The 14,071-nt window shown below is 42.6% G+C and overlaps 1 protein-coding gene across 2 annotated transcripts in view; it reads left to right on the forward strand.

Moving 5' to 3' along the window:
- FNDC1 (fibronectin type III domain containing 1) overlaps nucleotides 1-14,071 on the forward strand; it is a 126,114-nt gene that overhangs the window by 88,957 nt on the left and 23,086 nt on the right. For both annotated transcript variants that reach the window (XM_048844100.2, XM_075126841.1), the window contains exons 14-15: nucleotides 3,485-3,715; nucleotides 8,607-8,715. In XM_048844100.2, coding sequence (XP_048700057.2) covers nucleotides 3,485-3,715; nucleotides 8,607-8,715 — 340 coding nt within the window. The remainder of the gene's footprint in view (nucleotides 1-3,484; nucleotides 3,716-8,606; nucleotides 8,716-14,071) is intronic.

Raw genomic sequence — 14,071 nt, forward strand, 5'->3', positions numbered from 1 at the left:
CTGGAGCAGCTGAGGCTTGAGCTCTTGTTTACCATGGTTTGGGGAGTAAAATACTTCTCACATAAACCAAAACTTTTTCAAATGAGTCTTCAACTCCTTCCTGTCAAAACCTGACAGGATGGTCCTGTCCTTTCAGCGATCATGCGTCCCGGTCTGTTTAGATTAGAAACCTTGTGATGGCTAAAATGAAGTTGATTACGAGCTCTGGGCAGACTCCCTGTGTGGTGGGAAATCCAATAAGATAAACTAAGAACATTTTTTTATGAACACTTCAGGTCACTAGGAGGGAAAATATTATCCTCCCAGGGAACTGTATTATTGTAACTAAATAAACATTTCCAAAGGCGAACGTTAGAACTCAAACTGTTTCTTTAAATGTTAAAATGACTGTGGACATTGTGCCTCTGGTTCCATGCCCCCTATAGCCTTCAGGTGTGACACCGCAGGTGAGCTCTTCTTTAGTTTCCCTTGATCTGGATATAGATAAGTCCAAACCAGACTTCTGTGCATGAAAGAACACCCGCTTCAGAGGGTTTAATTTATTAACAACAAAGATTAGCATAAGCATAAGCAAGACCTCATTCAGGTGCCCACCAGGAAAGCTGCAGTTTCAGGGTCAGTTCAACTAACTTCTTGCTCCTTTAGCCACGGGACACTCTAGACCAAGCCCATCCTCTGGAGCCAGGGCTTCTAAGTTGCGGCTGCTCCCTTCCCTTTGAGAGCAGCCTGCGATTCCTTCTTTCAGGATAGCTCTGTTCTCTTCACCTCTAGAACAGTCTCTGGTTCCTTCTCTCAGCTTACTCTAGTATCCTTCACCCAAGGAACTATCTCTGTCTCTCTGGAGACCTCTCAGTTCCTTCTCCTAGGCTACAATTGTTCCTTCCCAGGGAAGGCTGTCCCTCCCTTCGGAGGCACCTTCCTCCTGGGAGTACTCTCCCTGGTTCTTTGAACTCAGGCAGCCCTGTGGTAAGGTTGCAGGTGCTCTGCTACTAATTGACCATTAAACAGCCACCTTGGGCAACTGGTTAGTCCCAGGTGGGTCTTCAGAGGGCTGTCATGGGCAGGCTAGGCCCTGATTCCTCTTGACGGTCCAATTGCCCCTATGACAGGGACCTTTAATGCAATAAAATTACCGTTTTGACATTTCATGAAGTAAGTACAGTTCTTGTCACTATAAAGCATAAGTGTAAAAGTTACCAGTTACTAAACTGATACCTGTACATTTCCATACTCCAGGAAACTTGGGAATTAGGGGTTGATTTTAATATGAGCAACTGGTTCTTAGTGTTAAATAACCATAGTGGGAGAGAACCATGCTACATTGGTTTCACTGCTAAATATCAGTAATTTGTTTCCATGATCTTTAGCACCTCTCCCTAATGGACCTCACTACCACATAGAGACAAGTAACTGCTTACACTAGTACTAAGGTGTCCAGTTTCCAAAGCAAGGGGTCTGCCATGAGCTAAAAGGACTAAAACTCTGTTACTTAAACTACATTCATTAGATAGTGTGACGGTACGTCCCATTTTGGCCAGGACAGTCCCTTTTTTAAGCCCTGTCCTGGACAGCCCAACTTTTTTGGCAAAAGTGGGCATTTGTCCCATTTGCTCTTACCAGCTGATCATCAGTTGGCAAGAGCAAATGGGACAAAAGGCACAGTTTTCAAATTGTGGGGTGTGGAGGAACATTCGGGGGGGGTTGTGCCTGGTGATGCCAGGCAGCTTGGGCCGGTCTTGCTCAGTGTCCTGTTTTTGCTTTAGGGAAATATGGTGACCCTATCACTAGAAGAACAAGACCCTTTCTTTTACTTTCTGCATTCCTTAGGCAAAACCTGGTTGTGGGTAGGTAGGAGAGGGAAGAGGATAAAGAGAGGCCATCCATGCAGGAGACAACTAGAATGGGGCTGGCTGCACCTCCAGGGCCAGCTCCTCAGCTGGTATAATTTGGTGTAGTCCCACCGAAGTCAATGGGGCTATGCTGATTTATACCAGTTGAGGATCTGGCCCTCAAAATGCAAGGGGGAGGTAGGGGCAGCTTTAACAGGGACTCAAAGGTTCAGTTGCACTGACAGAAATTATGAAATTGAGGGTGCAAAGACACGCTGTTGGGGGAGAAACTACATTCACTTCTTTGCACAAGAAACTGTCTGTGGCTCCATAGCCTGGGTCTGGCATCATAGCGATGCTGCTCCCAGCCGCATCACTGCACAATGTTGTCAGAAAGAAGAACAGGAGTACTTGTGGCACCTTAGAGACTAACCAATTTATTTGAGCATAAACTTTCATAGGCTACAGCCCACTTCATCAGATACACAGAATGGAACATGTAGTAAGAAGATATATATATATATATATATATATACACACACACACACACATACAGAGAACATGAAAAGGTGGAGTAAGAGGCTAATTAATTAAGATGCACTATTATCAGCAGGAGAGAAAAAAAACTTTTGTAGTGATAATCAAGATGGCCCATCTAGACAGTTGACAAGAAGGTGTGAGGATACTTAACATGGGGAAATAGATTCAATATGTGTAATGACCCAGCCACTCCCAGTCTCTATTCAAACCCAAGTTAATGGTATCTAGTTTGCATATTAATTCAAATTCAGCAGTTTCTCTGCTACAGAAGCCCGAAAGGCAAAATCTGCCAGAGGGAGCAGTGAAGGGGTAATACCCCTGTGTGTGCCTGTCTCTAGGCATCAAGGATATGGGGGCATGGTGCTGGACTCATGGGTGGGCCTCTCCCTGCTCTGAGCAGCCAGGTCCAGATGCTGAGCCACTTCCCCCCTGGTGGGGTCTCTCTTGCTGCCAAGAGTGCACACATTGAATCAGAAGGCTACGTCAGCTACCGGGGGAAAGGGACTAGAGGAGGCAGAGGAGCTCCAAATCTAAAGTGGGCAGGTTGTGACATGGGAAGGACCCTGCCCCTACACTGTGGGCCCTTCTACACCCCTCCCCCCACCCACAACTTTGGCTCCCAAAGACAGGTGGTAAGTCTTAATTTTAGAGCAACAACATTGGGTTAATCAAGAGTTGCCATCCTGATCCTTTATAACACAGACTGAAATGCACCAGACATGGTTATTCCCCATCTATTGAAAGCCTTAGAGTAATGTAATTGCCACTGAATATTTGTCATGCTTACAGTTTCCATGGTGCTTTATTTATATGAAGAGTAATAGCACTCCAAGAAGTTTCCAGACAGTTTACAGATTTGAAAGCGTCAGTGAAATGGTAGGAAAATATACAAGATTTACAAGCTGGAAGGTCAGGAAATGAATGTCTAATTTATTTTATTTTAAAAAATAAAATATAGCCATTTCTGCGAGTGCCCCCTGTTTCGGCCGCCTGTAAGGAATATAAAAAGAAAATTAACCTTGTGCTTTTCTCTACAGGAAATTGTCCTTAGCTGTAGTAATCTGCCTGTCTGTACAGACTGTTAAATAAATGCTGCTTATCACTGTCTCTTCCAGCTCCTTATGTGAGTTATCTCAATAAAGATCCTGCTGCCCCCTGCTCCTTGACAGAGATATTGGAGCACTTCCAAGTGGAAAGTCTGGATGAAATCATACCGTATAATCTAAAAGGGGGAGAGCTGCATCCCCAGACTGTCCCTCACAATATCACAGTGGTGGCAATGGAAGGCTGCCACTCCTTTGTCATTGTGGACTGGGCCAAACCCCGACAAGGAGACTTGATAACAGGTATGGTAACAGAAATTTCCAGTCTTGGCTGTCACCCTGGGGATTTTGTTGTCCTGGTTGGGGTTCAGGAAACTATGCAGAAGCCAAATGGGAAGGTTTTTACCTTAATCTGAGCTAATTATTATTCATAATTTTTCAACAATGTTAACTCTCCGTTACCATACAGCTCTCCGAGAAGAAGGTATTAATTGCTAGTCAGTGAGAAAGAGCTTCTATGTCATCTGTCAACACTGTACCAATGCCACTGATAAGCATAGATTAGTCCTGGTCTTCTAAAGGGCTTCACCTTGGCTCTGTTTTTGTGCATGCAGTTTTGAAGTGCAAATACTTGTGGGCTTATTTTGTAGCACGTAGCTCTAACAGTCAGATTGGCAGAAGCACTCAAGGGGTTAGAAGACTTCAGACCTATAAAATTTCCCTCCCCTGCAGTTATTTGCATCAGCAATATGGGAAGCCACATTTCAAAATCAGGTTTCAGAGTAGCAGTCGTGTTAGTCTGTATCCACAAAAAGAAAAGGAGGACTTGTGGCACCTTAGAGACTAACCAATTTATTTGAGCATAAGCTTTCGTGAGCTACAGCTCACTTCGTCGGCATCCGATGAAGTGAGCTGTAGCTCATGAAAGCTTTTGCTCAAATAAATTGGTTAGTCTCTAAGGTGCCACAAGTACTCCTTTTCTTATTTCAAAATCAGTCTCTTTATTTTCTAACACCGCTCTCTTCTAAATCTCTGAAATCAATAGTCACTCTCTCAAGAAAATAAAATGTGTGGTGAGGGCAGAGGAGGGAAGAGAGGATGGAATGTTATGGAAAATACGGAACTGTTTTTCTTGTGGTTTGCAGATATTGCATGCCACAATAGCAATATTAATGATACAGGCCAGAATAAAACTGTTTCTGCATACAAAGAAATATTGTGGAGCTTTGTAGCTGAGTGAAAAGAGAAATTTAAGCTTTTTATATAAATAAAAAGAGTTAAACTGAAATGGAGCTGGTTAACTCCTGTGGAACACATAACCCAAACTGTGTTGACTTTATTATAGTTAAAGTTTGTTCAAATGCCAATCTGACATGCTGCGGTTGGCGGTTAAACAAATACATTAAACTGGATCTTTTTCACTGTCTTTAGAGCACATTATAGCAAAAAAAATGTAAATTTGAAATACAAATCTCTAACCTTGCTAAAAAAATTAGTGAGATATGTAAACAACAGAAGTATTTGGAGATGATGCAAAACCCAACTCGACAGCGGGTCAGATGATTTGGAGTCAGAAACTGACAGTGCTGTTGTACTGGTTTTTACATTGTTGCTGTTATTGCTGAATCTTGACCCACTCTTTTGCTGGCAGCCCTTCCACAGAGGGGCCAAGAAGTGAATGGTCACGAAAACTATGCTAGCCTTATATTGCTGATAAGCAGTGGTGGGGGAAGGCAGGGAAGCTTCCACTGGCAGTGCTGTGCCTGGTCAGTGGATAAATAAAGGATTTCATTTTTCAGTGTTATCTGCACACTGTTCACTTAAAAAATCACCCACAATGTCACTAATTATGTTAATTTCAGAGCAATATGTCACATAAGTAATGTTTGACAATGTCCGATGCATTTTTTTGGCTTTCCTGTGTTTCATGAAGTACTTTCATCTTGGCACCTTTCTCTGAGATGCAGTACTTGTGGCACCTTAGAAACTAACAAATTTATTTGAGCATAAGCTTTCGTGAGCTACAGCTCACTTCATCGGATGCATGTAGTGGAAAATACAGTGGGGAGATTTTATATACACAGTGACCATGAAACAATGTGTGTTACCATACAGACTGTAACCAGAGTGATCACTTAAGGTGAGCTATTACTAGCAGGAGAGAGAGAGAGAGAGAAGAACCTTTTGTAGTGATAATCAAGGTGGGCCATTTCCAGCAGTTGACAAGAACGTCTGAGGAACTCTGTGTGTGTGTGTGTGTGTGTGTGTGGAATAAATGTGGGGAAATAGTTTTACTTTGTGTAATGACCCATCCACTCCCAGTCTTTATTCAAGCCTAATATAGTGGTGTCCAGTTTGCACATTCATTCCAATTCAGCAGTCTCTCGTCGGAGTCTGTTTTTGAAGTTTTTTTGTTGAAGAATTGCCACTTTTAGGTCCGTAATCGATTGACCAGAGAGAGTGAAGTGTTCTCCTACTGGTTTTTGAATGTTCTAATTCTTGACATCTGATTTGTGTCCATTGATTCTTTTACGTAGAGACTGTCCAGTTTGACCAATGTACATGGCAGAGGGGCATTGCTGGCACATGATGGCATATATCACATTGGTAGATGCGCAGGTGAACAAGGCTCTGATAGTGTGGCTGATGTGATGAGGCCCTATGATGGTGTCCCCTGAATAGATATGTGGACACAGTTGGCAACGTGTCTTTCTTTTCACTCTTCTCACAGCCATGCTTCAGATTGTTCATTTCTGTAATATAGCTTGTCATAATGTCTTGGTCTGGCACTCTGAGATTGTTAAAGGCACACTTCAAAGGACTTTTAAATAATCAAGCTTATGCTCCCTTTCCCCTCTTTTTGTGATGAATGGAGAGGGCTTGAAAGGTTTTTCTGGGTTTTGCCCATGAATTTTTGCTGCATATTTTTTAACCAACCGCTTTCGTTTGGGACAGAATGAAAAACACATTTTTCTTTATGCCTAAGGAAATTTACTCAAGGTGGGGGTGCGGGGAAGAAATTCTAGATGTTCAAAATCTTTGCTCATGGCCCCAAAGTTACTAGTCATATTTTTTAATTTGTTACCCAATTAACAAGACCACATAGGCACTCGCTTTTCCTTTTATTTCTCCTTCAGCTGGGAATTGACTGAGCTAGTTTAGTAGAGGATTGATTTTTCCCTCTCTCACCCCAGCTTGATCAAAATTTCAAGAGAACTCACAGGTGTGCTGGCTTGAAGCCAGAGAGAAAACTATGTCATACCGATGCGGAACAGAATGTAAACCGTGTTCAAGGTTGATTAATGTAGCTTGAGTCAATGGAAAGAGAAAGTGGATCTGTGTCACTTTTAAACTGAAAATGTCACTGTCAGAAATGGATATGCTGAGTGCTTCTCAGACACTTTGCACCTGTTGGTAGCCTGGAACTTGAGTCAGAGGTTGACTGCTACCTATGAATTGCAGATTGACTTTAAGGAATGTTGCTTCTCAATATGTGTACAGCATGATATCTACGTATAGTATACTCCCATTTATCTGAAACCTTATTAACTGAACCCCTTCCTTGCCGCCCTTGTATTTCATGCTGGGAGACAAAGAAGGGATTCAGATAATGTGGAGGTTAGCATGGTAGAGCAGAGACCAGGAGGAGGAGGAGGATGGTGTCACCAGCCTGCAGCAGCGCAAGGAGCCCTCTTCAGTTCTGCTGTCACTGGAATGAGTGAGCAGGGCAGAGCAGAGATCCCCAACCAGGACTGTAAGGAAGAGGAGGACGAGCCCTCAGCCGCAGGGGAGGCCGCCCAGCTGCTGAATGGCCCCTGCTCGCTTGATTATCCAAAGTCCGTGTCCCCCATGCAGTTCGGATAATCAGGAATATACTGGATTGGCTAATGGGAATGTCTGGAAATGTGCGTGACTTTAGGCTGGGATTTTCACAGGAGCCCAGGGGAGTTAGGTGTCTGATTCCCATTTAAATTCAATGGGAGTAGAGCACCTGACTCCCTGAGGCTTCTTTGAAAATGGCAGCCTTGAAGAGGACATCATGGACCTGATTGTATTGCTCCTCTTTTACACAGTGTGTAACTCCATTGATTTCAAGAGAGTCACACCAGCATGAAACTGGAGTCATGCCAAGGAGAATCAGGCCCAGCAGCTGACACTGCCAGAGTTGAATTATTCCATTTCTGCTCTTTTTCTTAGAGTTTTTTGTTTCTGTTTAAAAGCCTGACACACATTAAATACCAACGCAGGATCTTTACCAATGTTGGAAACTGTTCTTTTTCAAATATAGGGCAAAATCCTATTGTCTGATCTGCACGCTGGATCTCTATGGCTTATATTTGCACTTGATCCTCATGCAAAAGTCATTGACCTCAATGGGATTTCCATGCAGTGTTCTAATGTAGAATGTTCAGGCTGCCCATTACAGAGCTGAGATTAACATTTGCTCCAGAATGAGTGAGCATGAAGCATATCACACTATTACCTTGTAGAGTGAGTAATAAGTGTGCTCTTGCTCCCATTAATGTTAATCGGAGTTTTACTATTGACATCTGGGGAAATAATAGTGGGGAAACAGATTGGTCTCCCTCTGTATAAAAGGTTTTCACTGTAATGTAATTACCAGCAAGATGTTGGAGTTATACCAAGACTGAGTTTGACACCTCAGGGCAAATGTACTAGATCCACTGAAGTTAGTGAAGTTATAAAAATTTACACCAGCTGAGGATCTTCCTCCTCATTTTAAAATGCAACACATTTTAAAGTAAAATAGTGGAGGAAGAAGTTTCAGCCTCACCTTCTCTATTATTTCATACTAGTCAATTTGTGTCACAATTGAAGTGTTATTTAAACATAATGGGTCCAGTTCATCCCTGGTTTAACTCCACTGACTTCAACATAGTTACACCAAAGATGAAAGTGGCCTAATGCAAGCTCCGGCTCTGAAAAAAAACAACCAATTTCCTTGGAAAAGTCAACAATTTTGTAATTTAAAATAGCACTTTTAAAGAATGCAGATACATAGAGGGACCGAGAGAATAAAGGGTAGGCTTTGTATAAAGCAGTGCCATAGAAAGCCCTGATGTCTTTGCTCTTTGACGCTTAGAATTTGTCAAAGTAGTTAAGCCTCAAGGTATCATTGACTGAAACATAGAACTCTCATTGGCTGATCTGCTTTTCTCTCTTCCATTTGCAGGTTACTTGGTTTACAGTGCATCTTATGATGACTTTATAAGGAACAAGTGGTCAACCAGGACTGCAGGGGCTACTCATTTACCTATTGAGAACCTGAAGCCAAATACAAGGTAACAATTTGGTCTATTCTTTTTGAACACTGTTGTTAATTTAAAACAATTTTCCCTAGTTGTTAGTCATTTTGGTGGTCTTAGTAGAATTGCACAAATCTGTCAGCAAATCTAGACCAAACAGAACTAATCAAATCAAATTTTAGAAATCATGCATCTACTTATAAGTACATAAGACATCACATTGTCCATGTATGGATGAGCAATACATATTAATTATACCGATATGCTGATCTATATCAGCATAAAAAGACTTGGCCCAGAAATGAATGTGCAAGCTATATACATAATCCAAGCAGCCTGTTCAGGAAAAAAATAAAATAATGAAAGACAGGAGCCTTGCTTGCATCATGCTACACATTGGCTCTATCAGATAAATGGGAGAATGAATTACAAAGTCAAGGGCACCTATGCAAGCTTCAGAATATACATGTGAAATATGGTAGGGTTGTGGGTGAGTGTATATTTCCGCTTTATTCGCTCCTGGCTGCAGTTCAAGGGTTTGTGGTAATCTATAAAGCTCTATGGGAGGGATTTTTAAAAATACCTAAGGGTGCTAGATGCCCAACTTCCACTGAAGCTCACTGGGAGTTGAACATCCAACTCCCTTAGGAAGTTTTGAAAATCTCACCCTATGTGGTTGGGATTTCATTACCTGAAAGACCATCTCTCTGTTTGAGGTGCTTGAGCTCATAGGCCCCAGGTGTAGCCATCTGGGGGCTTGTGGCAGGGTGTTCAACTCTAGAATTCACTTTCCCTGTCTGTTCACAGTACAAGGCCCATATGTTTTCTCTAAGTAGTGACTTTTCTTGAGATGAAATGGTGCAACGGTAACGGCACCAGACTTAAGGTTGTGTTACAGAGTTCACTTTAACAGGAACATTAAACCTGTATTTTGTAAAGATCTCGTTGAAATGGCAAAAACCAAAGCATAGACTGTAAACATGGAGCACTATTTGAACATTTCACGGTGGCTTGAAAAAAAATGAATTGATACAGAGAAAATACTAAGCATTCAGAATTACCTACATTGACAGTTTTCCAGTGGCTAGTCTCACTTACTTTGTATCCCTGAAACACCCTGGGACTTGTCCTTTGGCCACATTGTTGCTCTTTGTGTGCTGATTTCTAGAGTATCAGTTATGCCCGGTCTACACTTAAAAGTTAGGTTGACCTAGGTACGTTTCTCAGTGCTGTTTAAAATGTCATGCCCTGAATGCCATGGTTGGGTCAACCACCCCCCCAGGTTTAGCTGCAGCTAGGTTGACAGAAGAATTCTTCCATTGACCTAGCTACCACCTCTCAAAGATCAACTGCATCCAATGGAAAAAAACCTCTTCTGTTGATATGGAAAGTGTCTACAATGCTACAGCAACGAAGCCGCAGTGCTGCACTGTGCCACTGAAGTGCTTGTCGTGTAGACGGAGCCTTATACATCAGTAGTGTTGGTCTATAGTGCATTTTATAACATTGTAGCCATAATGGAAAAGATATGTTCCCACGCAATCCCACTGAATTTGGTGACAAATCTGTAATGGCACAAATATCATTACTCTCTCTGGGGTTGAGCAGACAGGGGATGGGGAGAGAAGGAGATAGTAATGACTTTCTCATCAAATGCCTTTGTAGTCCAAGGAAAAGTTTTCTGAGCTGTGAAAGAGGAGGCCAGGCATTCAGTTGTCGCTTCTTCTAACTGCTGTTTTAATTCACTGCCTTTATTAATGACTGAAACCAGGAACCAAAACCTAGGAGACCGTTAATGAAGAGCTGTTGAACACTCTCCATCCCCATCCATTATTTGAAATAAGTTGTCAGACTTAGTTATGAGTTTATGCGAGGTCACTGGAGGTCTCTAACTCAACACCTCCAGATTGTATTGACTGCATCACACTGCCTTTCAGAATGATGAAACCAGTTTTGATTATCCTATTTTTAACCACTATAAACCACACTCCTCTCCCAGCACTAGGAATAGACGGCAGGATTTCTGATCACCGGTATTCTACTGCTGATTAGAAAATAGTGTGTAATCCACTTGGGAAAGTGTGTGTCAAGTCCTACTCCAGCTACTGCTCTACTAAAGGGCTAACAATTATTCCTCTAGCTAAACTAGGAAGTGTCTAAACTAGTAATCTAAAATTCATGGGATTCACATCCTGCTCGTAATCTATTTTGGAGGCATAGTATGGTTATGTGTGGTTCAAGCAGCAAGAAGACCTCTTTAAAACAGATTTTATATTATGATCATCTGTAAATTGAATCACCAAAATACATATTTCAATCCCTTTACTTGAGTAATCGACTAGTCAGTGTTCATTATGCAACCCCCACTGAGCCTCATCCATAAAGGATGTAAATCTGTGACAGCTCTCAATTTGAGAGCCTGCCTCTTTAGCACAAGCAGGAAAGAGTGATGCTTTTAGTTCTCGAGGACAATGGTTCAATCTCTGGTATTGGTCAAGATGGTGGTGGTTATACAGGTAAGTGCCTTAGTTTGGCATCTTTGTAGGTTTAGAGGTATGCTTCATACAGGAAAGGATGGGAGTCCCAGAAGAAAGGGGGGTGCAATAGGCAGGCTTGCTGGTGTAACACAGAGATGCACACCCCGCTGCTGCAGCTGCTCCTGGCTGTATCCAATTGTCAGAAGTCCATGAAAGGCTACAGAGTGTTCTGGGAAGTGAGTGATGAGACACTCCTTCATGGAAGTTCCCTCTGGCTGCCAGGTTATGTCGTCACTGCTCAGCGTGGAGTGGTGCTCTTGGTGCTCTTACTGTCAGTAACTTTTAAACAAAGCTAAACTATTGTAGACATAAAAAACATCCCAGCCTCCCACGCTCTTCAGAGGGGTCAGTGTCATCAGGAGCCGCTTCAGTAGCACAGTTTCTCCCTCTGATTCCCAGGCCGGTGCAGCCTTCTGGGGAGTTATCCACTGAAGTTCTCCAACCCTGCACAAAGAACCTAGGAAATCAGCAAACAAAAACTTCACTTGGCAGCAATGAAGGTTGCAGAAGCACACACCATCCACCCAAACCCTTAAAAGAATGCAGATAAGACATTAATGGGAACGACTTGTGCATTCCTTTCGACCTTCGTATTGCCTGAAATACTGTCGATGACCCACAGAGTAAGACATTCACTTCCATCTCCCAAGGCACCAAAAAGCAATATATACCCCATCTTCATAAACCTGAGCTCTAACGCAAAACATTAATAGTGACAAGGCAGCATTACTTCCCACATGCATGGCCAGATGTGCCGATCTGTTGAGAGACTAGATATAAAAAGTCAGTGAGGTGACTGTTAAGGTTTTAGAGCAGTGGTTCCCAAACTTGAACAACCCACAAACCCCTTTCACGAAAATATCAAATCTTGTGACCCCCCCTCCTAAAAATGAATATTTCCAGGGATTTTCTCCCTTACCTGAGCATAAATTATAGAAGCTGTGATCTTGGAAATAATTTGTTTTTTTTTATGACATGCTTATCACACACTATTTACTATTACATTATAATTTATCATTACATAATGTAATAAAATTAATAATGAAAATGGCAACATTCTTCCAAGATTTCACTTTTGTAGCTCATATCACTTCGATTAAGCCTCCTACATGTTTCATCAAGGAGTACCAGACATGAAACAGCATGAAGGTATTTAAGCAGCCAACTCAAATAAAGAGTTCTTCGCACAAGCATTCGGATCTTGAGAAATCCAGCCTAACAACGCACGACTACAACAAAGCTTAAACTTGTTCTGCCAGGAAATCATGGTCACGGGGCTCAGGCTGCCGGGCCCCGGCGCCTGGGGTCCCTAGGGACAGCTCTGTCTGCCATTACAGAATTTTTTTCTGAGAACCCCCTGATACATTTTGTGAACCCCCAAGAGTTCATGAATCCCTGTTTGAGAACCACTGTTTTAGAGGGAGGTGAGGCACACATTATGTCAGTGGGTTTCACAGCTGTTTGCTAGACAGAAGTGGAAAGTTGAGGCTAAGGAGTCCTGGGTTCTCGTCCAAGGTTCTGAGGGATGTGTACTCTAGTGGTTACAGACCCTTCTGCCCCGACCCCTGTCAACCCAGACCTCTTCTGCTTCTAGCTCCTCAAGCCTGTCCTTTTCCCAGTCCCCACTACAATCTTCGCTCAGCTCCCAGTCTCCAGTCTCCCCACCTTCAGCGCCACATTCTAGTCCCCTCCCAGTTCTTTGTCCCAATACCCCTCTTCCTTCCCACTTGTCTCCATATCCCAGACCTAGTCCTCCAACTTCCTCTGGCTCCTCATTTCATTATGCCCTTATCCTGGCCCCTTGTCCCAGTCTCCCCACTCTCTACCCTCCAGGCCTATCTCCTCACCTCTCTACATTCAAGTCAAGCTGCTTCCTTCTCCTCCACCTCCACACTGCCTGGGCACCAGCAGGGTGAACCCTGAAAGCACCAGAGAGACCATTTTCCTGCTCTCAGTTCCAGTGCCCAGCATCAGAGTGGCTCCTGGATGTCAAGAGCAGCCATTGCAAGGAGAATTTTGCTGAGCTGCTGAAGCTCTGAGCTGGAGCATGCTCTGTATAGATGGAATCTTCAGTGAAGTTAGCTTCCATGTTCTAACACGTCTTTATTGAGCAAGTGTGAACTGAGATCTTCAGAAGCTCATCCCGTGGCCACATTTGGACAGTTTTTCACAAGAACAATAAAAGTCACATCCTAGACACCAGTGAAAGTTCCTTGCCAAATTTCAAGTGCCTGTTCCAATGGTTTGAGGTTCTAGAGATTCTCAGTGAAACAGTTCTATGAATTTTTAACCTAAGCGAAACAGCGTATATTTCTGTAACCCTGTTCTGAGACTTGGCCTCCATTATGCACTTTGCAGAGGAACTTTGTTTTAACAGACGCATCTAGCACCTGTGGGCACAGCAAGTGGATCCTTTTCTATACAAAAAATTGTCTGCCTCAGCCAATATCATTTACATACTCCAAATTCACAAACTGAATTGACTATGTATTTTTTTGTCTTAAAAATATCTCCATAACTGCTGTGTGGGAAGTATCTAATTGAGAAAACATGAACTGGAGGAAGAAATTAGACTGGAACCTGTGTGTTCACAATAGTGTGTGCATTTTATGAGAAATCTCTGAGTAAGTAAGATTTACTGTACACCAATGTTGATATCGGTGCTCAGCATTCCATATGAGAGGCTGTCATGCTGTTCAAACTACGGCCTGTCCAGCATATGAATCCTGGATCAGCTTCAGACCAAGATTTAAAGTTGTTGTCACACCCTGGGTAGCATGCTTGGAAGAACCTCAAACAGCTCAAAATTCTACAGTATCTTAGAAATTTTCAACTTGTTCTAAAGTTTTACAAAA

This window comes from Caretta caretta, chromosome 3, assembly GCF_965140235.1.
Source record: "Caretta caretta isolate rCarCar2 chromosome 3, rCarCar1.hap1, whole genome shotgun sequence".
NCBI classification, from domain to species: domain Eukaryota; kingdom Metazoa; phylum Chordata; order Testudines; family Cheloniidae; genus Caretta; species Caretta caretta.